The sequence below is a fragment of the Arachis hypogaea genome, chromosome 17 (genome assembly GCF_003086295.3).
Source record: "Arachis hypogaea cultivar Tifrunner chromosome 17, arahy.Tifrunner.gnm2.J5K5, whole genome shotgun sequence".
Classification (NCBI taxonomy): domain Eukaryota; kingdom Viridiplantae; phylum Streptophyta; class Magnoliopsida; order Fabales; family Fabaceae; genus Arachis; species Arachis hypogaea.
Window position 1 is genome coordinate 116,474,075 of NC_092052.1, and position 23,936 is coordinate 116,498,010.

Here is a 23,936-nt window from a genome sequence, read left to right on the forward strand (position 1 = left end):
TGGGTTCTTTGATGTTATAGGATCCAACTCTCTTGAAGGAGAAGGTTAATCTTGTCTCCTTGGACCTTGGGTATGGTAAGATTCTCAACCCTATTGTGATTTGTTGTTCTATGATGTTTGGGTATTGAGATGTTGTGTATGGATATGATGATTGTGGCTTAGGTTGTGTATATGTGAATATTGGAGCTTGATTGGTGATTTTGGAAAGCTTGGAAGAGGGTTTTGTGTGATAAAATCTGTTCTTGGAGGTGTTGAGACCTTGAGAGCTTAAGGAAAAGTGGTTTGGAAGTGCTCCGGTTAAGCGTGGAAAATCGGCTAAGGTATGGTTTCGGTTTTCCGTATCTAATATGTAATGTGGTAGGAAATACTTAGGCTAGAGGCCCTAAGATAGGCATTGAATTGTTGGTGTTGTTGAATGGTTAAAATATATGATGTGTTCATATATGTGATTATGAATATTGATGCCTTGATTGTGTGAAATATGAGAAATGCATGTTGTGATATATGCTTGATGGATGATTGAGGTTGAATTGATGGGTGGTACCATGTTGATGGTGAGTATGATGTTGATTATGTATAATGATGGTTGATTGGAAATGGTATTATTGGAAATTAGGATGAGGAAGGATGTATGACATGATATTGTGTTTGTCCTTTAGCCATTTGATTGAGAAGTGTTAAAATGGTTGGATGTGGTTTTGGGAACCTTGGTAAAGTGTCAATGTGTGAGTTGAGGATGGCTTGTTGTTGATTTTTGTACATTTTGAATGATTTCAAAGAGAAGGGTTGAAATTGGCATGTTTTGATTGATTTTGAAAAGAGTTGAAAGTGGCTTGTTTTGAAAATGGCACTTTGTGGTTTTGTATGAAAACATGGTTTTTGGGCATACTTTGACGGGACATAACTTGGACTACGGATCTCTGATTTGTGCCAAATCTATTTAGAAATGAAATTGAATCCGGGATGTCCATGCCGTTCGAAGAACGGGTGAAAATGATTTAAAATGAGGAAGTTATGTCCGTCGGAAGATTGGGGGTTGAATCTGTAAATTCTGCAGCTTTTAACTTAGAAAATTTTTAGCAGAATGACCCTCCGCGCGTAGGCGCACTTGGCGCGTACGCGTCGTTCTTTGAGAAAGCGCCATCCACGCGTGCGCGTGATGTGCGCGGGCGCGCCGAATGTGCTGCACCCAATGCCCAGCCATTTTCCAGAGAGTTGTGCCAAAGTTGTGCCAGTTTTGTGCCTGGGGCGCAAGAGTACCCACGCGTCGTTTGGCTAATTTTCAATCCGCGCGTTCGCGCGTATGACGCTTGCGCGTCAATGAGTTTTAAGGCCATCCACGCGTGCGCGTGGAGTGCGCATACGCATGGACCTGTTTTCATCCCAAAGTTGATTTTTGAGTTTTAAAAGCCAAATTTCATACTTCTAAGCCTCCGATCTCACCACTTATGTCTTAAATCATTATGATATGCTAGCATGAGAAAAAGGGCTAGTGAATGTGGTAACTTGCGAGTGAAGCAAGGGAAAAATGAATGATCATTGAGGATCAAAGATGATTATGTGAGATGCGGAGAATGGCGGTGGAAGTGCTTGTTATGCCATGGGCCGAAAGGCCGTAATTGTTAATAAATTGGCTGGTTATGGATTTAACCGTGAGCCGGATGGCTGGATTATGCCGTGTGACGGCGGAGCCATATTTATGGCTAAGTATAAATGCATATATGCTGTTGATTGAATTGTGAATGTGTGCACTTCCACCATTGGAGATGAGAGTTTCCCTGGGTAGTAGCAATGGCTAGCCACCATGTGCTCCAGGTTGAGACTCGAAGCTCTGTTAACCCAATGTCGTAAGTGTGGCCGGGCACTGTGAAAGGCCCGGATGAGCTCGCCCCCGTAAATATTCACCAATGATGGTGATGGATAAATATTCACCAGTGAGGGTGATGGATATGGATCATGATTATGATCAAGTTTATGATGAGTATAACTCGAGTTGGGGATGCATGACAGAGGGACAGTCCAATGGCTAGCTACCAAGACTTGTCGGGTTGGCTCTATAACCGACATATGATATCATCAGCCACTAGGGACAGGCATGCATCATAAGCATACTACATGAATTGTTTGAGATTGCCTATTTGACTGCATATTACTTGCTAATTGCCTAAATGCCTTATCTGTTCCTATTTGTAAATCTCTTGTCTGATATAACTGTGTTTGCTATATTATACTCCTGCTGGTGGTTGGGAGGTCTGAAGGAATTGGAAAGGGAAGTATTAGTTAGACTGAAGAATCTTTAGTCAGTTGCCACTTACGGTTTAGCTTGTTTATAAGCTTTGATATTATCTGGGGAAAGTTCTAGGATTGCCTTCGGCTTTCCTCTATTATTATGTATTATATATGTGGAAGCTGTTACCGTACTGGGGACCTCTGGTTCTCACCCATGTGGATTTTGTGGTTTTCAGATGCAGGACGCGAGGCTTCTCGTTGAGGCATGCTGGAGACTTCTGGATTTAGCGAAGATCCTTGTTCTCGGGACTCTGTTTTGGGTTATATATCTTGTTTAGATACTTTTATCTCCATTAAATAATACAACTGTGATGACTCCTTCTAGAGGAGATTTTGGAGATTAGATTTCTGTATTTGTGTCCCTTTGGGTTTCCTTTGGGGTTTCCTTATTTTATTATATGTATATATTGCTATGCTCGGACCGGTTATCTTCGCAACCGGGTTTTGAGTTTTGATATTCCTGTTTTTGACACTCCTCTGTATATATGTTATCTCGCGTTGGTTTATCCTTGTTCGTTACGTTATCGATCGGAGTGTTGCGCTTTCGAGTTGCGGTTTTTGTTTACCCCTTTTTCTACAAAGGCTCCTAGTTATAATCAATTATTCATACTACTATACGTACTAAATTTTTGTTTTAGAGGTCGTAATACCTTGCCATCTCTGAATTATGACTTAAGCATAAGACTCTGTATGGTAGGGTGTTACATTATGGTATCAGAGCAGTTCGTTCCTGTAGAGCCTGAGGAATGGACTGACTATGCTTCTGTGCATTCTCTGTATGTGTGTTATGTGCTGTTAGTATATCTACTTGATATAGTTGGCATAAACGTTCATGAGCATGCATTTGGGACTTTGAAGCACTAAACTTCCGATATTGAGACTGATCAACTTAATATTGATTGTTTGGTGTGTATAGGAACCAGATGGCGCCTCGTGGACGCGGTAGAGGTCGTGGGAGGAGTCGTAATAATACTCGTACGCCGAAGACTAACCCTAATGACCCGGTGAACTTTATGACTGCGATGGAGAACATGGCTGCTGCTATGCAAGCCACTGTTGAGGCTCTTGGTCAACAGATGAACAACCACGGTAATGACGGAGTGGAGTTCAGGGCCCGATGACACTGGCGAACTTTTTGAAGGTTAATCCACCTAAGTTCAAGGGAACTACTAGCCCGACTGAGGCCGATACATGGTTTCAGGCTATAGAGCGAGCACTGCAAGCACAAGTGGTACTGAAGGACAGCGTGTCGAGTTCGCTACTTATATGCTCACAGGTGAAGCGTCGCATTGGTGGCAAGGTATCCGTCGTCTCCTGCAGTATGGTGATGATTATATCACCTGGGATGTCTTCCAAGAGGAGTTCTATAAGAAGTACTTTCCGACTTCTACTAGGACGGCCAAGGAGCTTGAGTTGTTGCAGCTGAAGCAGGGTACTATGTCCGTATCTGAGTATACTAACAAGTTTGAGGAGCTGTTTAGATTCTCTCGTATGTGTCAAGGGACTCCGGTGGAATATGAGGAATGGAAGTGTGTTAAGTACGAAGGAGGACTCCGGAGCGATATTTTCGGTTCGGTGGGGCCAATGGAGATTAGGACTTTCTCCGAGTTGGTGAACAAGTGTAGGGTTGCTGAAGAGTGTGTGAAGAGGGCAACCGCTGAGAGAGAAAGTCACAAAGGATCATTTTCACAGAATCGAGGGAAGAGCTTTGCACCTAGAGGTCCGTCCTTCAAGAGGGGAGGTTCTTTTAGGAGGCCCAACAACAACAACTCCCAAGGAAAAAGGTTTGGGAAGCAGCCTCAAAATGATCAAGCTTGTACTAGGTGTGGAAGTCACCATCCGGGTGTACCATGCAAGGCCAGATGGGGTTTGTGCTACAATTGTGGAAAGGCGGGGCATAAAGCCGCAAGTTGTCCGGAGAAGCAAAAGCAAGGTGCTGGGAAAGCACAACAGACTGGTCGAGTGTTCACCACCTCAGCTGTGGGTGTAGAGGGATCCGAGACACTCATTCGAGGTAACTGTGAAATGGCTGGTCAAACTTTAAATGCTTTATTTGATTCGGGAGCATCGCATTCATTTATTTCATTTGAGAAAGCCCATGAGTTAGGATTGAAGATCGTAACCTTAGGTTATGACTTAAAGGTACATAATGCTACCCATGAAGCCATGGTAACTAGGCTAGGATGCCCGAAAGTTTCGTTCAGGTTCAAGCAGCGTGATTTTGTCCATAATTTAATCTGCTTACCGATGATCGGTCCTGATCTTATGTTGGGATTGGACTGGTTATCTGAGAACCATGTCCTGCTTGATTGTTCTACAAAGTCGGTGTACTTTATGCCGGAAGATACAGAAGGGCCGGTCGTGGTAAATAATTATTACTTGAATTCGATGAGGGTGAACTGTTCTGGAATCGAATGTCAGGGTATTCTGTTGTTAACCGCGGGTGTTTCGGGTGATGATCAAAGGTTGGATCAGATTCCAGTAGTGTGTGAGTTTCCGGAAGTGTTTCCCGATGATATTGAGGAATTTTCACCTAACCGAGAGGTCGAGTTTGCTATTGAATTGGTGCCTGGGGCGGGACCAATCTCAAGTGCTCCATATAGAATGTCACCGTCAGAGATGGTCGAGCTAAAGTCTCAGTTAGAGGAATTGTTGGGTAAGAACTTTATCCGACCAAGTGTTTCCCCGTTGGGTGCTCCAGTGTTACTGGTAAAGAAGAAAGATGGAAGTATGCGACTCTGTGTGGATTACAGGCAGCTGAACAAGGTCACCATAAAGAATAAGTACCCATTGCCGAGGATTGATGATCTCATGGATCAGTTACAAGGAGTTGGGGTTTTCTCCAAGATCGATTTGCGATCCGGTTATCACCAGATAAGGGTGAGGGGTGAGGATATCCCTAAGACCGCTTTCAGGACTCGTTATGGTCATTACGAGTATACTGTAATGTCTTTTGGGTTGACGAACGCTCCTGCAGTGTTTATGGATTACATGAATAGAGTATTCCGTCCGTTTCTGGATAAATTCGTTGTTGTCTTCATTGACGACATACTGATTTACTCCAAGACTGAAGAAGAGCATGCGGAACACTTGCGGACCGTGTTGCAGATTTTAAAGGAGAAGAAACTCTATGCGAAGCTGTCTAAGTTTGAGTTCTGGAAGAGTGAGGTGAAGTTTTTGGGCCACGTGGTGAGTAAGAAGGGAATAGCCGTAGATCCAACTAAGGTGGAGGCTGTGATGGATTGGAAGCAACCAACCATAGTAACTGAGATAAGGAGTTTTCTGGGTTTAGCTGGCTATTACCGAAGGTTCATCAAAGGCTTTTCGCAATTAGCCTTGCCGTTGACAAAGTTAACCCGCAAGGACACTCCGTTTGTTTGGACTCCTGAGTGCGAGGAGAGCTTTCAGGTATTGAAGAAAAAGTTGACCACTACACCTGTGTTAGTGTTACCTGAGCCGAACGAACCTTTTGAGGTGTACTGTGATGCCTCACTAAAGGGTCTAGGATGCGTGCTGATGCAGCATCATAATGTGGTGGCGTATGCCTCACGACAGTTAAGACCTCACGAAGTTAGTTACCCTACGCACGATTTGGAACTCGCTGTGGTCGTGTTTGCCTTGAAGGTGTGGAGGCATTATCTCTATGGGGTTAAGTTCCAAGTCTTCTCTGATCACAAGAGCTTGAAAACCTCTTTAATCAGAAAGAGCTTAATATGAGGCATAGGAGGTGGATGGAATTATTGAAAGAGTACGACTTTGAGTTGAATTACCATCCGGGAAAGGCAAATGTAGTGGCGGATGCGTTAAGTCAGAAGTCGTTATATGCGGCTTGGATGATGCTTCAAGAGGAGAAGTTGCTCAAGGGATTCGAGAGTCTAAAAATTGGTGTTTGAGAAGTATCTGGAACCTTGTGTTTGAGCCGATTAGAAATCTCGAGTGACTTTAAGTCCGAACTCCTAAAGGCTCATGAAAATGATGAAGCGTTATGGAAGGTGTTACCGGCTATCGAACAAGGAAAACAGTGGAGAGTGTCGGAAGAAAAAGATGGGTTATGGAGATTCAAGGGTAGGATCATTGTGCCGGATGTTGGTACTTTGAGGCAAGATATCTTAAAAGAGACACACAAAAGCGGATTCTCCATTCACCCGGGAAGTACTAAGATGTACCATGATTTAAAGGTGATGTTTTGGTGGCCGGGTATGAAGAATGATGTGGCGGAATATGTTTCAAAGTGCTTAACTTGTCAAAAGGTAAAGATTGAACATCAAAGACCTTCCGGGATGTTGCAACCTTTAGAGGTTCCGCAATGGAAGTGGGAAAGTATTGCAATGGACTTTGTGTCGGGATTGCCAAGGACTAGGACTGGTTTTGATGCTATCTGGGTGATTGTGGACCGACTGACGAAGTCAGCTCACTTTTTGCCCATTCGGATGACTTACACCCTTGAGGAGCTAGCTCGGTTATACATAAAGGAGATTGTGAGACTCCATGGTGTACCTGCTACTATAATCTCTGATAGAGATCCTCGTTTCACTTCGAGATTCTGGGGTGCATTTCAGAAAGCTTTTGGAACCCGATTAAGCTTGAGTACAGCTTACCATCCTCAAACAGATGGTCAATCTGAGAGGACGATCCAAACACTAGAGGATATGTTGAGAGCTTGTGTTTTGGACCAACCGGCAAGTTGGGATCGGTATATGCCGTTAGTGGAGTTTGCATACAATAATAGTTACCATGCGAGCATCGGAATGGCTCCGTATGAGGCATTGTATGGGAGGAAATGTCAATCTCCGCTATGTTGGTATGAAGCTGGAGAGAAAGGCTTGTTGGGGCCGGAAATGATAGCTGAGACCACTGAACAAGTCAAGAAAATCCGAGACAGGATGCTTACGGCGCAGAGTCGCCAAAAGAGTTACGCCGATCAGAGGCGGAAGCCCTTGGAATTTGAGGAAGGAGATCATGTTTTCCTGAAGGTTACTCCGACCACAGGAGTAGGTAGAGCGATTAAAGCAAAGAAGTTGAATCCTCGATACATTGGTCCATTTCAGATCCTGGAGAGGATTGGGCCGGTGGCGTATCGGGTGGCTCTACCACCTCATCTTTTGAACCTGCACGATGTGTTTCACGTGTCGCAGCTTCGGAAGTACACTCCTGATGCTAGCCATGTGTTAGAACCTGAATCGGTTCAGTTAAGGGAAGATTTGACGCTTCCAGTGGCTCCAGTCAGGATTGATGATACTAGTATCAAACGATTGCATGGAAAAGAGGTTTCATTAGTCAAAGTGGTATGGAGTCGAGGCGGTGTTGAGGAACACACTTGGGAACTTGAGTCGGAGATGCGAACGGATTATCCGCACTTATTCTCAGGTAATTGAATTTGAATTTTGTGGGCAAAATTTCCAATTAGGTGGGTAGAATGTAAGACCCAGTTAATTAACGGCTAATTAACCCATAAATGAGAATTTATTCTAGAAAGCCAAAAATGTTATTTTTATGGCTTAATGTGATAGAGGAGATTAAGACGAGAATTTCGGTACCAATTTTATAGAAATCGGACCAAGATTGGACCGAACGGGCCAAACCGGGCCAACCAAACCCAAAGTGGGCCCTTGGCCCAACATAACTAAACCAAAACCCTAGTTTTCAGCACTCTCTCTCCTCACAACACACTCATACACGCTGAAAATTGAAGAGAGGGGAGGAAGAACACTCTCTCAAGTTCTCTCCCTTGGTTGATCTTCAAACCACCATAACTTTTGATCTAGAGCTCCGATTGCCGCTCCGTTTGCGGCCACGCATTCACCGCGGAGAGCTCTACAAAATCCATACAATCAATCTTGAAGTAAGCCACGTTTTATTGTTCGAAATTCCAGCCCTTGACTTCGAGTTTCATGAGCAAAAATGTTAAGATTTTGGGTTCTTTGATGTTATAGGATCCAACTCTCTTGAAGGAGAAGGTTAATCTTGTCTCCTTGGACCTTGGGTATGGTAAGATTCTCAACCCTATTGTGATTTGTTGTTCTATGATGTTTGGGTATTGAGATGTTGTGTATGGATATGATGATTGTGGCTTAGGTTGTGTATATGTGAATATTGGAGCTTGATTGGTGATTTTGGAAAGCTTGGAAGAGGGTTTTGTGTGATAAAATCTGTTCTTGGAGGTGTTGAGACCTTGAGAGCTTAAGGAAAAGTGGTTTGGAAGTGCTCCGGTTAAGCGTGGAAAATCGGCTAAGGTATGGTTTCGGTTTTCCGTATCTAATATGTAATGTGGTAGGAAATACTTAGGCTAGAGGCCCTAAGATAGGCATTGAATTGTTGGTGTTGTTGAATGGTTAAAATATATGATGTGTTCATATATGTGATTATGAATATTGATGCCTTGATTGTGTGAAATATGAGAAATGCATGTTGTGATATATGCTTGATGGATGATTGAGGTTGAATTGATGGGTGGTACCATGTTGATGGTGAGTATGATGTTGATTATGTATAATGATGGTTGATTGGAAATGGTATTATTGGAAATTAGGATGAGGAAGGATGTATGACATGATATTGTGTTTGTCCTTTAGCCATTTGATTGAGAAGTGTTAAAATGGTTGGATGTGGTTTTGGGAACCTTGGTAAAGTGTCAATGTGTGAGTTGAGGATGGCTTGTTGTTGATTTTTGTACATTTTGAATGATTTCAAAGAGAAGGGTTGAAATTGGCATGTTTTGATTGATTTTGAAAAGAGTTGAAAGTGGCTTGTTTTGAAAATGGCACTTTGTGGTTTTGTATGAAAACATGGTTTTTGGGCATACTTTGACGGGACATAACTTGGACTACGGATCTCTGATTTGTGCCAAATCTATTTAGAAATGAAATTGAATCCGGGATGTCCATGCCATTCGAAGAACGGGTGAAAATGATTTAAAATGAGGAAGTTATGTCCGTCGGAAGATTGGGGGTTGAATCTGTAAATTCTGCAGCTTTTAACTTAGAAAATTTTTAGCAGAATGACCCTCCGCGCGTAGGCGCACTTGGCGCGTACGCGCCGTTCTTTGAGAAAGCGCCATCCACGCATGCGCGTGATGTGCGCGGGCGCGCCGAATGTGCTGCACCCAATGCCCAGCCATTTTCCAGAGAGTTGTGCCAAAGTTGTGCTAGTTTTGTGCCTGGGGCGCAAGAGTACCCACGCGTCGTTTGGCTAATTTTCAATCCGCGCGTTCGCGCGTATGACGCTTGCGCGTCAATGAGTTTTAAGGCCATCCACGCGTGCGCGTGGAGTGCGCATACGCATGGACCTGTTTTCATCCCAAAGTTGATTTTTGAGTTTTAAAAGCCAAATTTCATACTTCTAAGCCTCCGATCTCACCACTTATGTCTTAAATCATTATGATATGCTAGCATGAGAAAAAGGGATAGTGAATGTGGTAACTTGCGAGTGAAGCAAGGGAAAAATGAATGATCATTGAGGATCAAAGATGATTATGTGAGATGCGGAGAATGGCGGTGGAAGTGCTTGTTATGCCATGGGCCGAAAGGCCGTAATTGTTAATAAATTGGCTGGTTATGGATTTAACCGTGAGCCGGATGGCTGGATTATGCCGTGTGACGGCGGAGCCATGTTTATGGCTAAGTATAAATGCATATATGCTGTTGATTGAATTGTGAATGTGTGCACTTCCACCATTGGAGATGAGAGTTTCCCTAGGTAGTAGCAATGGCTAGCCACCATGTGCTCCAGGTTGAGACTCGAAGCTCTGTTAACCCAATGTCGTAAGTGTGGCCGGGCACTGTGAAAGGCCCGGATGAGCTCGCCCCCGTAAATATTCACCAATGATGGTGATGGATAAATATTCACCAGTGAGGGTGATGGATATGGATCATGATTATGATCAAGTTTATGATGAGTATAACTCGAGTTGGGGATGCACGACAGAGGGACAGTCCAATGGCTAGCTACCAGGACTTGTCGGGTTGGCTCTATAACCGACATATGATATCATCAGCCACTAGGGACAGGCATGCATCATAAGCATACTACATGAATTGTTTGAGATTGCCTATTTGACTGCATATTACTTGCTAATTGCCTAAATGCCTTATCTGTTCCTATTTGTAAATCTCTTGTCTGATATAACTGTGTTTGCTATATTATACTCCTGCTGGTGGTTGGGAGGTCTGAAGGAATTGGAAAGGGAAGTATTAGTTAGACTGAAGAATCTTTAGTCAGTTGCCACTTACGGTTTAGCTTGTTTATAAGCTTTGATATTATCTGGGGGAAGTTCTAGGATTGCCTTCGGCTTTCCTCTATTATTATGTATTATATATGTGGAAGCTGTTACCGTACTGGGGACCTCTGATTCTCATCCATGCGGATTTTGTGGTTTTCAGATGCAGGACGTGAGGCTTCTCGTTGAGGCATGCTGGAGACTTCTGGATTTAGCGAAGATCCTTGTTCTCGGGACTCTGTTTTGGGTTATATATCTTGTTTAGATACTTTTATCTCCATTAAATAATACAACTGTGATGACTCCTTCTAGAGGAGATTTTGGAGATTAGATTTCTGTATTTGTGTCCCTTTGGGTTTCCTTTGGGGTTTCCTTATTTTATTATATGTATGTATTGCTATGCTCGGACCGGTTATCTTCGCAACCGGGTTTTGAGTTTTGATATTCCTGTTTTTGACACTCCTCTGTATATATGTTATCTCGCGTTGGTTTATCCTTGTTCGTTACGTTATCGATCGGAGTGTTGCGCTTTCGAGTTGCGATTTTTGTTTACCCCTTTTTCTACAAAGGCTCCTAGTTATAATCAATTATTCATACTACTATACGTACTAAATTTTTGTTTTAGAGGTCGTAATACCTTGCCATCTCTGAATTATGACTTAAGCATAAGACTCTGTATGGTAGGGTGTTACATAACATACCTCCTACCATGGTCAGAAACGGCTGAGGAACGGCGGACGGTTACTGCCTCTCCACAGAAACATAGGTGTCTTCTTTCCTTCGAGTACGAGCTCCTAGAAACACAGCTTCCCGAAGAGAGAATGAATGAGGTTCCTTGACTATGAGCCATAAATTTGGAGAATATGAAAACTGAAAATGGAAGAGGGAGAAGAAGAGAAACCTCAGATACTGCAACGAGAGTGTTTATAGGGAGAAGATAGGGGTAAATAAGTCATTCCACATTTCACTAACATTTTTTTTAACGTCAAACGTTTACAGGGACTTAATTGAAAAAAAATTAAGGTACAGAGACCCAATTAAAAAGAAAAAAAATATAGAGACCTAATTGAAAATTCGGTGAAACTATAAGGACCTGCAAATTAATTAAACCAAAAGAAAACACTAAATATATCAAAAGACAACACGAAAAGAGATCACTAGCTATCACTCCTGTACAATCATTAAATAAAGAGCAATTATTTATTTGGTCTTGCACAAAGAACACATTTACTTGACTTTTTGATTTAATCAATAACAAGTATACCAAACAAAAAACTAAAAATGAAATAGAAATAGCCACAAAATGCACTACCTCAATTGGGAACGGATAAATTATTTTAAAATATAAAATTGAGGGTAAATTTATATATAAAATTAATGATTAATTTTATTACAATATTTGTTTTTTTAATTGGAAATTCAATTATTAGAAAACGAAAGATTGAATGTTCCGAAATGGTAATGTTAAAAAGTTAAACAACAATATTTAAAGTGTAATGAATAAGATCTCTTAGTATAAGTTACAGAAAATATTTAGTTTGGTCCTGAAGTTATACTCAATTTTCAATTTAATCTTTTAAATTTTAATTGTCTCAATTTAGTTTTTAAACTTTTAATTGACTTTGTGACAGAAATCATCGTAGAAATTAATGTGATTAAAATTTGACAAATTTAAAGATTAAATTGAAACAATTTTTAAAATTTTAAGAACTAAATTAAAGGCCAAATATATTATATCAAAAACCAAACTGAGTATTTTTTCGAATCTTTATTAGTATTGTCAGTATTATTGGATATTTTTTTTAGTTAACTATGAAAAGACAAATATATCATTGTGGGATATGTTGCATAAGATTCAAAGTATGTGGTTATTAAATTTACATTTTAATTTTTGTTATATTGTAAATTTATGAAAATATTTGATAAATAAAAAATATTAGCCAAAAATAATTAAAATTTGTCTTAGTATTCACTAATTATTATAATAATTAATAAATATTAAATAAAATAAATTTTAGTTATTTTTTTAAAATAATATTACATATTTAAATTTTTTTATTAATTAAATTTAACTAAATTACTTTAACATAATAAAAATTAGTTATAATTAACATTATTTTAAATTTTATTATTTAACTTAATTAGATTTTATTAATAAAAAATCGTAAATGTGTAGCATTATTTTGTTTTGTTCGTCTCTTTAACATTATTCCCGGTAATTTATATGAGTTTAAAATAAAAGGACTGTGTACGGTTTAAGTTATACTCAATTGCGTAAAATGAATGATTATAAGTTAGATTCATTGTAATTAATATTTCGGATTGAGGTTAGTATCTTTGCAGGGTATTAAGTAATATTTATACGCCTAAAATTAAGTGAACAATCTGAATTGAGACATAAGTATTAGGAGTAAACTATTATTTTTATTTACGAAAGTTAAAAATGCTGATAGATCTATTCATAAAAAAAAAATTATTATTTGTATTTATAAAACATGAATTTTATACAATAAAATTATCTAAACATAATAAAATTACATAAAAATTTTAAATTACTCTTATCATTATCGCTTTTAACTTTTTATTGAACTCAAAACAGAATGTTACCACCTAATGTCCTTACAATAAATCAATTGCCAAACTCAAATAGGCCATGTGGAGAATTGAACGAATTATTGAATGAATTGTTGAACGAATTGAACAATCCTCACCTAAGCCAAATTCTGAGAGACAGGGATGAACTTGTTCTATTTCAGCTCTGTTTCGGTGAAAGAGACGCTAGCTACGGCAGCTGCTCTGAAAGTTTGGCGACTGAGAAGCTGATGATGATGGTGACGTTTCCGGTAGCTCGTTGGAGTAGAAGAGAGAGTGAGAACAGGGGCTGAATTAGGGTTCGGTGGAGGAGGTGCGAGACTAGTGAGTGGCTCGCTGGAAGTGGTCTGGACTGAGAGAAAGAACGACTGGAACGGTGAGGGTGGCTCGGAATCGTCGCAGATGGTGGAGACGACAGTGGTTCGCGGCGATTCTGGCGGCTGGAAGTGCGGACGGCGATGATGGCAAGGCTATGATGGTGGTTCGGAGGTCTTTGGTTCTTGAAGAGGAAAGAAGAAGAGGAAGAAGAGGCGAAGGAGAAGTGAATTAGGGTTCGGTGGTTTAAAACAGATGGCGAAAGATACAAAAAGAGAGAGAGAGCTCGTCGCAGTTTTGGTTCGCAAAAGGGACCGCGGTGGTGGTGGCTGCTGAGGAGAAGGTAGCCGCAGTAGGTGAGGATGGTCAGCGGTGAAGAGAGAAGAAGCGGAACACCGCGGCTCTAGGGTTGCTGGCGGCGGCGAAGCAGGGGCTGATGCGATTGAAGGTCCTCTGGTCGGCGAAAGCGAGACAGGGAAAGAGAGAAGGAGGGGTGGTCACAACAAAAGGAGGACGACAGCAGAAGAAAGGGTTGCTGCTAGGATTGTTTGAAATGTGGTGGTGGTGGTGGTAAGGTGATGAGTAGACGAGGACGATGGAATGGTTAGTGGGGAGGAGAAAGATGATGCGGATGATGATAACGGTAATCTGAAAATTTTATGTGATTTTTTAGTGTTTGAATAATTTTGTTGTATAAAACTTATGTTTTATGAATACAAATGATAATTTCTTTTTGAGTAAAGTATTGTTTTTATCCCCAACGTTTGGGGTAAGTCCTATTTGTGTCCCTAACGTTTAAATCGTCCTACTTGTATCCCTAACATTTATAAAAGTAATTCAATGTTATCCTACTATCAATTATACTAACAAATCAGATTATATTTTTCAATTATTCTCACTTGGATGCATTTATTCTCAATTAGGTCTCATTTGGATGTGTTCGATTTTAATATTATACCCACTATTTGTGTTTAGATTCAATTATGTCCCTAGAAAAGTGAATTATGTAAATGTGGTAGGATTTAGTTTCAACTTTTGATGAACTATTTTTCAGAGTGGATCATCGATTCTATCCCAGACATTTGTATTCTAACTTCAAAAACAAATTTTTAAAACTCAAACTAAAGCGTTCATGATGTGTAATTGACGGCAGGACAACATTGAATCACTTTTACAAATGTTAAAGATACAAATATGACGATTTAAACGTTAGGGACACAAATAGGATTTACCTCAAACGTTGGAGACAAAAATAATATTTTATTCTTTCTTTTTTTATGAATAAATCTATCAGTATTTTTAAATTTTATAGGTAAAAATGATAGTTTGCTCTAAGTATTAGGATTTGAGATTATTACTACTGTACATCTAAGTTCGTATTTTTTTAATAATTAAACAAAAAAAAGAGATAAAATCAAATTAATTGATCAAATTTATATCTAAATTTATTAGATATTGAAATTCATTCCATAATTATCTCCATATGATCGTATGATTATCATTATTATTATCTTGAAAGTTAAGGTCTAGTTTATGTTTAGTAATGCGACGTACTAATTTATTTTTATTTAGTTGATTTTTTTTTAAAACTTATGCAACATATTTCACAATCAGTGATGGATCCAACAAATTTTGATAGTGAAGACAAAATTTATATAACATAATAAAAAATTTTATAATAAAAATAATATGTATAAATAAAAATTAAATATTAAATTATTTATTAACCACTATATATATGTGTATAAAATATATATTGTTTAACTTATTTTCAATATATATTTTATACAAATAATTATTTTTTATGTACGTATATTATTGTTATGATTATATTTTGTTATTGTAAATAAAATACGAGTAGCCTTCAAAATATCTAATATACAAATTAAAACACTAAAATAGTAATTTAAATAATAATATATAATTTAAAATTCTATTATTTTAAGTTTTATATTTTTAAAAAATTAAGTAATTTTTCTCTTAACACTACCATCAAAATTTCTCTCTTTTCATATATATTAATTACTAAGTAATTATTTAAAAATTCACTTTCCAACATAATTAAAAACCGACTCTTATTGATATTTATAGTTAGAAAAGTTTTTCCAATTAATACAGTTGCTACGCAAAAACTAAAGCTAATTCTAAAAAAGAACACTAATTTTGTTTAAATCTGAGAATTGATCATTCTAACGAATATCAAATACAAAATTTTTAAATTAATGATTAAGTACCAAAAATTGAATAAAAAATTATTGTGGAGTCAAATTTAATAATCTAATAGAGACAAATAAATATTATTATCATAAATTACTCAAAAAAATTTCAAATTGTAATAAAACACTTACCTCCACAACACTACACTTAAAACCATCCCAGCCTGCCCACAATAACATCTTTAGCTTTTCATAGTTAACTATAAGAATATCCAACAATACTGCCTATACTAATAAAGTTTGTAGTCAACTTACTAAGGATTATCTTATCCATTACACTCTGAATAATGTTGTTGAACTTTTTAACCTTACAATTTCGTAACATCCTATCTTTATTTTCTAATAAATAAATTTCTAATAAAAAATAAATATGATAATAAAATTAACCATTAATTTTAGAGAAAAATTCATTTTTCTCTTCTAAAAGATATTAAACTGATACTCTCTTTCTTTTATTTATAAGATATATATTCCTCTCCTTTATAACTTTTAAAAAAATCTCCTATTTAATCTGTTTAAAATATTTTGTGTCAACTACCATTAATTTTATCTATTTTTGAAGAAAAATAATCTTTTTAACAAAAACACTCTTTAACAAAAAATTTATTGTGATAAAATTTTGTTTACCAAAATATCCTTTAATAAATTATTTTTTTATTCATTAAATTATATTTTTTTTCAAAATATTTTTATAAAAATTTTTAATTATTAAATTTTCTTTTCTAACATACCCTTTATTAATTTTTTAATTATTAAGGAATGAGATGTTAATTTTTTAAATTTTGAATTTATCTATCTCGACTTATTTTTAAGTTTTGATAAAGTTGTTAATAATTTTCAATAGTTCTACAAAATAAATTATTTATTAATATTAATTGTTATACATATTAATAATAGTAAGATTTTTTAATTTAATATTAAAATAATATACATTGATATAAAAAAATTAATAGTAAAATCATAATTAAATAGTTAAAAAATTATTGAAATGTATCTTAGGAAAAAATAATTTAATCATTAAAAAAATTATAAAAGAATATTTTGGCAAAAATAGAATTTAATTATTAAAAAATAATTTATTAACACTACAAGAAAACTTATTTTTTGTTACGCTTTTAAAGCGGGGCGAAAATCTCAAAAAAGCGTAGCGATAGCTTTTCGCCACGCTTTTGGAGCTATCGGGATGCTTTTGAAAGGGTCACGTCTGTAAGGGTGCCGGTTGCTTTATTGCCACACTTTTGGTGACCTATCGCCACACTTTTTTTGCCACGCTTTAAAGCATCGCCACACTTCAAAAGCGTGGCCATATGTACCAGATATGGCTACGCTTTTAAAGGGTGCCCATATCGAGCTATGGCTACGCTTTTAAAAGTGTGCCAATATCCAGACATATGGCTACGCTTTTGAAGCGTTCCAATAGCAAGACATATGGCTACGCTTTTAAGGCGTGCCAATAGCGTGAAATACAGCTACGCTTTTAAAGCGTAACTATTGATGCCCACTGTAACGTTATGGCCACGCTTTCAAAGCGTGGCAACGGGTGGAGATATGGCTACGCTTTAAAAGCGTGCCAATAGATGGAGATACGGCTACGCTTTTAAAGCGTGCCAATAGGGTGACATATGGCTACGCTTATAAATCGTGGATGTTGATTGCTGCTGTACAATATGGCCACTCTCTTAAAGCGTGGCTGTAAGTTAGTTTAGTAACCTATTGGCACTCTTTTTTCCTTACAAAATCATGGATAATTTTAAAATATAAAAGATGACTACTAATTTTAATTCAACTAATCCTTGCTTCATAAATTTGTTACAGAAAAAAAGTGTTTGATCACATGATATACTCTAACAAAATACAAAAAATCAAAGTCATGACAATTCCACTAGCAATTTCCTAATAGCTGAATTACAATTTCAACATAGGTTACATTATCTACTTCCTTTATTTACACTTCATTACAAAATATAAAATTTCATGATTACTGATCATCCATTGTGAGTGAAATTGTTTTCACCACTGCCCTGCATAATTTTAAATATTGTTGTGTGTTAGTGCATCTTATATCAAACCAAAAAATGAAAAGACATATATTACACATTAGCAATGTTAGTAGCAATAATTGTTTTATTAACAAACTGCCTTATAGTCGTACAATAATTGTAACCAGTAAAGGCTAAAAGCTAATTTCTAGTAATAATCATATTTGCAAACAAATATTTCAATTTTCTTGCACAATCTCTATACAGAATAACATAAAGTGAACAGTTTTAAATAAAATGAATAACTTTATTTCCTATTAAACCAAAAGCACAAAATGAAGCATTAAGTGTGCCACAAACAAGAGATTATCCGTACAATTTTGAATAGAGAGATTATCCTCACTGATGTATATTGAAAAATGACTTGAACAATATCTAACAAAAAACTCATAGACTATATATATCATAATTAAGAAAATTGAAGTTACAACGCATCTGTATACCAAAATTATAAGAAACTGCCAAATCATTTGCTTGTAACAATTAAATTAACATAGTAATATATAAACTTGAGTCTGCCCTTTCTTATAGTTCTTATTCAGATTCTCATTAGTTCTTTCTGTTAAGGCACTGAGTTGATAATTGAGATTGATGTACGGATACCTATACAGAGTTTCTGCATGCTTATCAAATCTAAATTACCCACTAATATATAACAGCATCATATGAGAATATTCAAAACATATTCCTGCATGCTTATCAAATCTAAATTACCCACTTTCCAAAATTGAATTCAATGCTACACTAGGAAATATCCAAAATCAACAACAACAATAAGTCAACAACTTTGAATGGAAATATATCGAATATCTAAAGATAGTTACTTACATCTTTGGGTGGAATATGAGTTGATTCGGAGGAGCGAGGAGTATTTCTTAGTCTGCTACTTGAGGCATCCAAAGGAGAATTTTGGGCAGCTTGCACTAAGGCTGATACCTCTTCCTCACTCATTTCAGGGTTGACTTGGTGCACCAATACCTTTAATAAACTACATACACCATCCATCTTCTTCTCTAATGATGAGACCTTCTCGTTGTATTCAACTTTGACTTGTCGAATCTCCTCTTCCTTTTTAAGAGAGCTTCTTGTAATCGAAGCCCCATAACAATGAACTCGACCTGGTCGGTCCTTTCCTAGCACTCCTACAAATGCATCATCATCATTTTCCCCTACCTCTATGTGGGTTTGAAGTTCAGCTTGTCAAAATTGAGGAGCAATAAAATACAAAGCCGCATTAACTCAATATTAATAGAAATTACTATAGAATTTATACTGTACAAATCCAAATACAAATACAAACAACTCACAATTGTGCTTTGTGTTTTAGCGTCAATTTCTTTTCTTTTTTACTTGTGCGAGTTGCTATGAAAACTTCAACTCTTGATGGTTCTTTCACTGTTCTCTTTAGAGTCGCGCTAGAGTATATATAGAAAAATTTACATGAAGCATACTAACTAGAAAACTACAACATGAATATAAATGAGAAATCACAAAAAAATAAGTTATATTACCAGCTCCTTGCAAACTATTCCAAAATTTGTGGATCCCATCCGGTGAGGACATGTTTGCTTTGACCTATTTTCAGCATTCTTAGTAGACACAGCCTAAATATAAACATGAAAAAGAGATGTTATTATTCTTAATAAACATGTTTTCTTGTTTTTCAAAATCACATTACCTTTTTCCAAAACACCAAGTTTAATCACATAAAGAACTAAAAGACAATATTATCTTGACAGTCGGAAGACTCCAATACCGAATTAGTTTGTGAAATTGAACCTCAGGGATCTCTAATGGTCGGTTCTTTATCATTTCTTTCTTTGTGTTGTACTTCAAGAAATTTTTCTTTTTTATTTTGCCTTTGTATTTTTTCCATGCACGACAAAATCCCTTCATTACCCACGGCTTTGAAGTTATTGGAAGAATGAATTTCTGCTAAACAAGACAACAAATTAGAATGTCAAAGGTTAGCATAAATAAAGTAACAAATAAATTAAAAAAAAATTATCTATAATGCTATATTTACATACATTGGAATACTCCAACATGTCCTCTTTGAGGTTTTTAGGCACACCATGCCAACTAGTATATAGCAAAGTCACAAAACGAGAATTTCTAACTGTTGTGTCCAAAAGTTGGTTGAGGTTAGATACGACCTCCTTGGTCGGACCTATAGGCTGCCCTCCAAAAAATTCCACCTCCCGTCGATCATTAAAATCAGTGGCATGAAGCTTTTTGCACATAGTCTTTTCACGAGTTTTCTTCTTTATTCTGCCTAAGTCCGATTAAAATAATAAAATTTTAACTCAAATCAATTTAGAAGTAATACAATGACAATAAGGTAAAACAAGAAAAGCACCTTCATTACTAGCTTGTCCTCCGTTACCCTCATCATTTGCAGCATCATCAAGCTCGTCTTCCTCATCTTTTTCATCTTCTTCATCTTCCAAATTTATCCCATGTACCTTAAAATACATGTCAAGACTCATTTCTTTTTTCGTTGAACTTGCACTTAGCTCGCTTGTATCTTCTTCCTCATCATCAGAACTTAAATCATTTTGTTCCATTGTATCAGCTTCAACAGTCCTTTGATTCCCAGTTTTGGAGGTCTTTTTAGCTTGAAACATTGTCCCGTTCCCATTACGTTCACATTCTTGAAAAGTGACGTTGGTTGGACCTTTTTTTTCTTCTTTGGAGTCCTAGCTTGCTCTTCAAGGGCATCTTCCACGATTGTGATGGGTTGGTTTCTTGTTTGATCTTTTGGGTCTTGAGCTTGGAAGCTAGCCTTCTTATTTTCAGCCATGATCTTTTCTCTTTTAATATTGTATTATTGTAGTAATTCGGCACTTGACCTCACTTGTGTAACCTCAAAGGAATTCTTTTTTTTGGACTTTTTCTTTTCATTTTTTGTGCTAAGGTACTTATCCATTTTCTTTTAGTGATCTCTCCTTTCTCCATTCTGCATACACAAAAGAGTTGCAATGAAAAAAATGTTATTTTATGAATAATTAAATGAACATAATCAACATAAACGAGTAATTAAATAAGCAAAATAACTAAAAAAATGAGACGTTTAGAATTCTACCAAAATAGCATTACATGAAAACATGTCAAGATGTTTCAGAATTAGAATCCTCCATGTACTCGTATTCGCTTTCCTAATCTTCCTCACCACGTTGTTTGGCAAACATATTTGGAGCCATATCTATAATGGTTGCTCATAGATCATTCCTCACTAGATCAACTTTGCCATTGTCATTTGGGAGACCGGGAATCACTTCAGGTTCACATGGCTCCCTTGCATATATTATGGGGGAATCAGACTCAAGGTCATCACTTATCCTAAATAAATCTCTTGGAATTGTTTTCATAACATAGTGTTTGTCACTCACATATGGGTCTTGCACATAAAAGCATTGGTTTACTTGGGATGCTAGCACAAATGGTTCTTCTTGGTAGCATTTTTTACTGAAATACACATATGAGAGACCAAAGTTATCTTTTGCAACTGTATACCACTCACACTTAAACAGGACTACCTTAAATTGGCCATAATAGTCTAATTCAAACATATCAACTATTCTACCATAGTAGGTTACTTTTGCTTCGATTGGGTTCTTATCTTTCACAGTAGCAAAACTAGGAGTCAATGCCTCCAATGTGACACCACTATTTTGGGTTTTACGTCTCGCATCATGGTGCCTTATATGGAACCTATACCCATTGATAACATAACCTGAAAATCTTTTTGCAACTCTATTTGGACCTCTAGCCAACCCTTTTACCCAACCAGGCACATCATTTTTCATGGCACCAGTTTTAAACCATTCTGAGAACTGTTGACTATGGTATTTGGCTTTCTCCCACTTTGTTCTTCGTGGATTGTTATCATTTACTGCCTCCTCATGCTCTCTGAAGATCAAATATTCATATTCTTATTTGTTAGTAGGGTAAAATATTATGATTGAGGTCTACAAAATGACAATGAATCAAACAAAATACCTCATGTAGACTTCGATCTTATCACAATTGTTTAGGATGTATGTATGACCTTGTATTTCTGATTTTTCATCTAACATGAACAAATCTCCCATTTTTCCACCCAAAGAACATCCTTTGCTTGGAAACAAACTAGGAGTTCGCAGCTCATTTGAAACACACTCATCATTGTTTCGAGGGACTCTGTTGAATCTTGTCTGGACATCTTCATGCAAATATCTTGAGCAAAAATTAATACACTCATTCGCCAAATATCCTTCGGCAATGGATCCTTCTAGACGACTTCTGTTATGAACATACAATTTTAGTGTGCACATATATCGTTCAACAGGGTACATCCAACGATATTGAACTAGACCACCTAACCTCACTTCATTTGCCAAATGGATAGGCAAGTGCACCATTATGTCAAAAAAGCTTGGAGGAAAAATACTCTCCAATTGGCATAATGTCTCAGCAATCTCTGCTTCTAAGTTAACTACCTTATCTAGGCTAATTACCTTCTGACATATCCGGCGAAAAAATGAACATAATCAAACTAAAGCGATGGCAACATGGTCAGGAAGTATGCTCTTGATTGGTACTTGCAACAAGTAATGTAACATGAAATGAGCATCATGGGTCTTGTAACCAGAAATATTTTTTCTGTTTGCTGCACACATCGAGCGATATTGGAAGCACTGCCGTCTGGTAATTTTACCCCTTTTAACACACTACAAAAGATTGTTTTCTCTACTGCAGTCATTGAGAAGCATGCCTTTGCTAACTTAGTTCTTTTACGATTATCTGTATCTTTTGGTTGAAGGTTTTTCCTGATACCCATGTCTTTAAGGTCAAAATGCGCAGCTGCATGATCTTTTGTCTTTCCAGAAATATCCAAAAGAGTTTCAATTATGCTATCAACTATATTCTTCTCTATGTGCATGACATCAAGGTTGTGTCTAAACATGTTGAACTTCCAATATGGTAAATAAAAAAAGATTGACCGCTTTTTCCAATTTGAAATGCCATTCTTTGATCTCCTTTGCTTCTTCCCAAAAGAATTATCTACCCCTTGCAATATATCAAATACAGTTGTTATATCTAACAACTACGATGGAGACCTACATTCAATTTTCCCATTGAAAGATCTTTTATTATGTCTCCATGGATGATTCATGGGTAAAAACCTTCGATGATCCATATAAACAGTCTTGTGGCTATGTTTCAGATATATAGAAGAAGTCTCATCCTTACAACATGAACAAGCCAATTTTTCTTTTGTACTCCACCTAGATAACATAGCATACGCAAGGAAGTCGTTAATTATCCATAAAAGATATGCTCTCATGTTGAATGTTTTGTTCTCTTTGGAATCATATGTTTCGACACCTAACTCCCACAGTTCTTTTAATTCTTCAATTAGTGGTTGAAGAAATACATCAATATCATTTCCCGATGATTGTGGGCCAGGAATGAATAAAGAGAGCATAAAATAATCAGGCTTCATACTCATCCAAGGGGGTAGATTATACACCATTAGAACAACAGGCCATGTACTATGTGTACTACTCAAAGTTCGAAACGGATTGAATCCGTCGCTTGCTAAGCCAAGTCTCATATTATGAGGCTCCTTTGCAAAATCTTCATGTTGACTGTCAAATGCTTTCCAAGATTCACCATCGGCAGGATGCCTTAAGAACCCATCTTTAACATATTCATTATGATGCCAAGACATAGCTTCAACCGTCCTTGTGCACATAAAAAGCCTTTGAAGTCTGGGAATCAGGGGAAAATGCCTTAGAGTTTTTGCAGAAACTTTACGAGACTTTTTAGATGAGGTAGCGTCGTCCTCTTCTACATGATGCTCAATTTAACGGGATGTTCCACAGACATGGCAAGATGAGTCATTCTCATGCCCGTTCTGATACAACATGCAGTCATTGCGACATGCATCGATCTTTTGGTAGTCAAGACCCAAATTCTTCACCATATTCTTAGTTTTATCAAAAGAAGTAGGAATATTCAAATGTGGCATTCCTTCTTTCAATAATTCTAAGAGAGAAGTGAATGACGCATTACTCCAACCATGCAAGCATTTTAACAAGTAAAGACGGATGATAAAGGATAATCTTGTGAATCCTTTACATCTGGGGTATAGTTCTTGGCTTGTCTTGTCTACCAATTTATAAAATTCTTTTGCACCATCGTTAGGCCCCATGTTATGTCCATCAACTTGTATAGTATCTCTGAATCTATCACGTAACAACTCATCAATGTTATCATTGCAGT

The 23,936-nt window shown here is 37.0% G+C and overlaps 1 protein-coding gene across 1 annotated transcript; it reads right to left on the reverse strand.

Moving 5' to 3' along the window:
* Window positions 1-20,884: 20,884 nt before the first annotated feature.
* LOC112763718 (uncharacterized) lies at window positions 20,885-23,382 on the reverse strand. The gene is made up of 4 exons (XM_025809317.1): window positions 22,835-23,382; window positions 22,423-22,606; window positions 21,669-22,168; window positions 20,885-21,578 (listed from the first exon to the last, which is right to left on the reverse strand). Exons 1-4 carry the CDS (start codon window positions 23,380-23,382, stop codon window positions 20,885-20,887), a joined length of 1,926 nt encoding a protein of 641 aa, XP_025665102.1.
* Window positions 23,383-23,936: the final 554 nt, after the last annotated feature.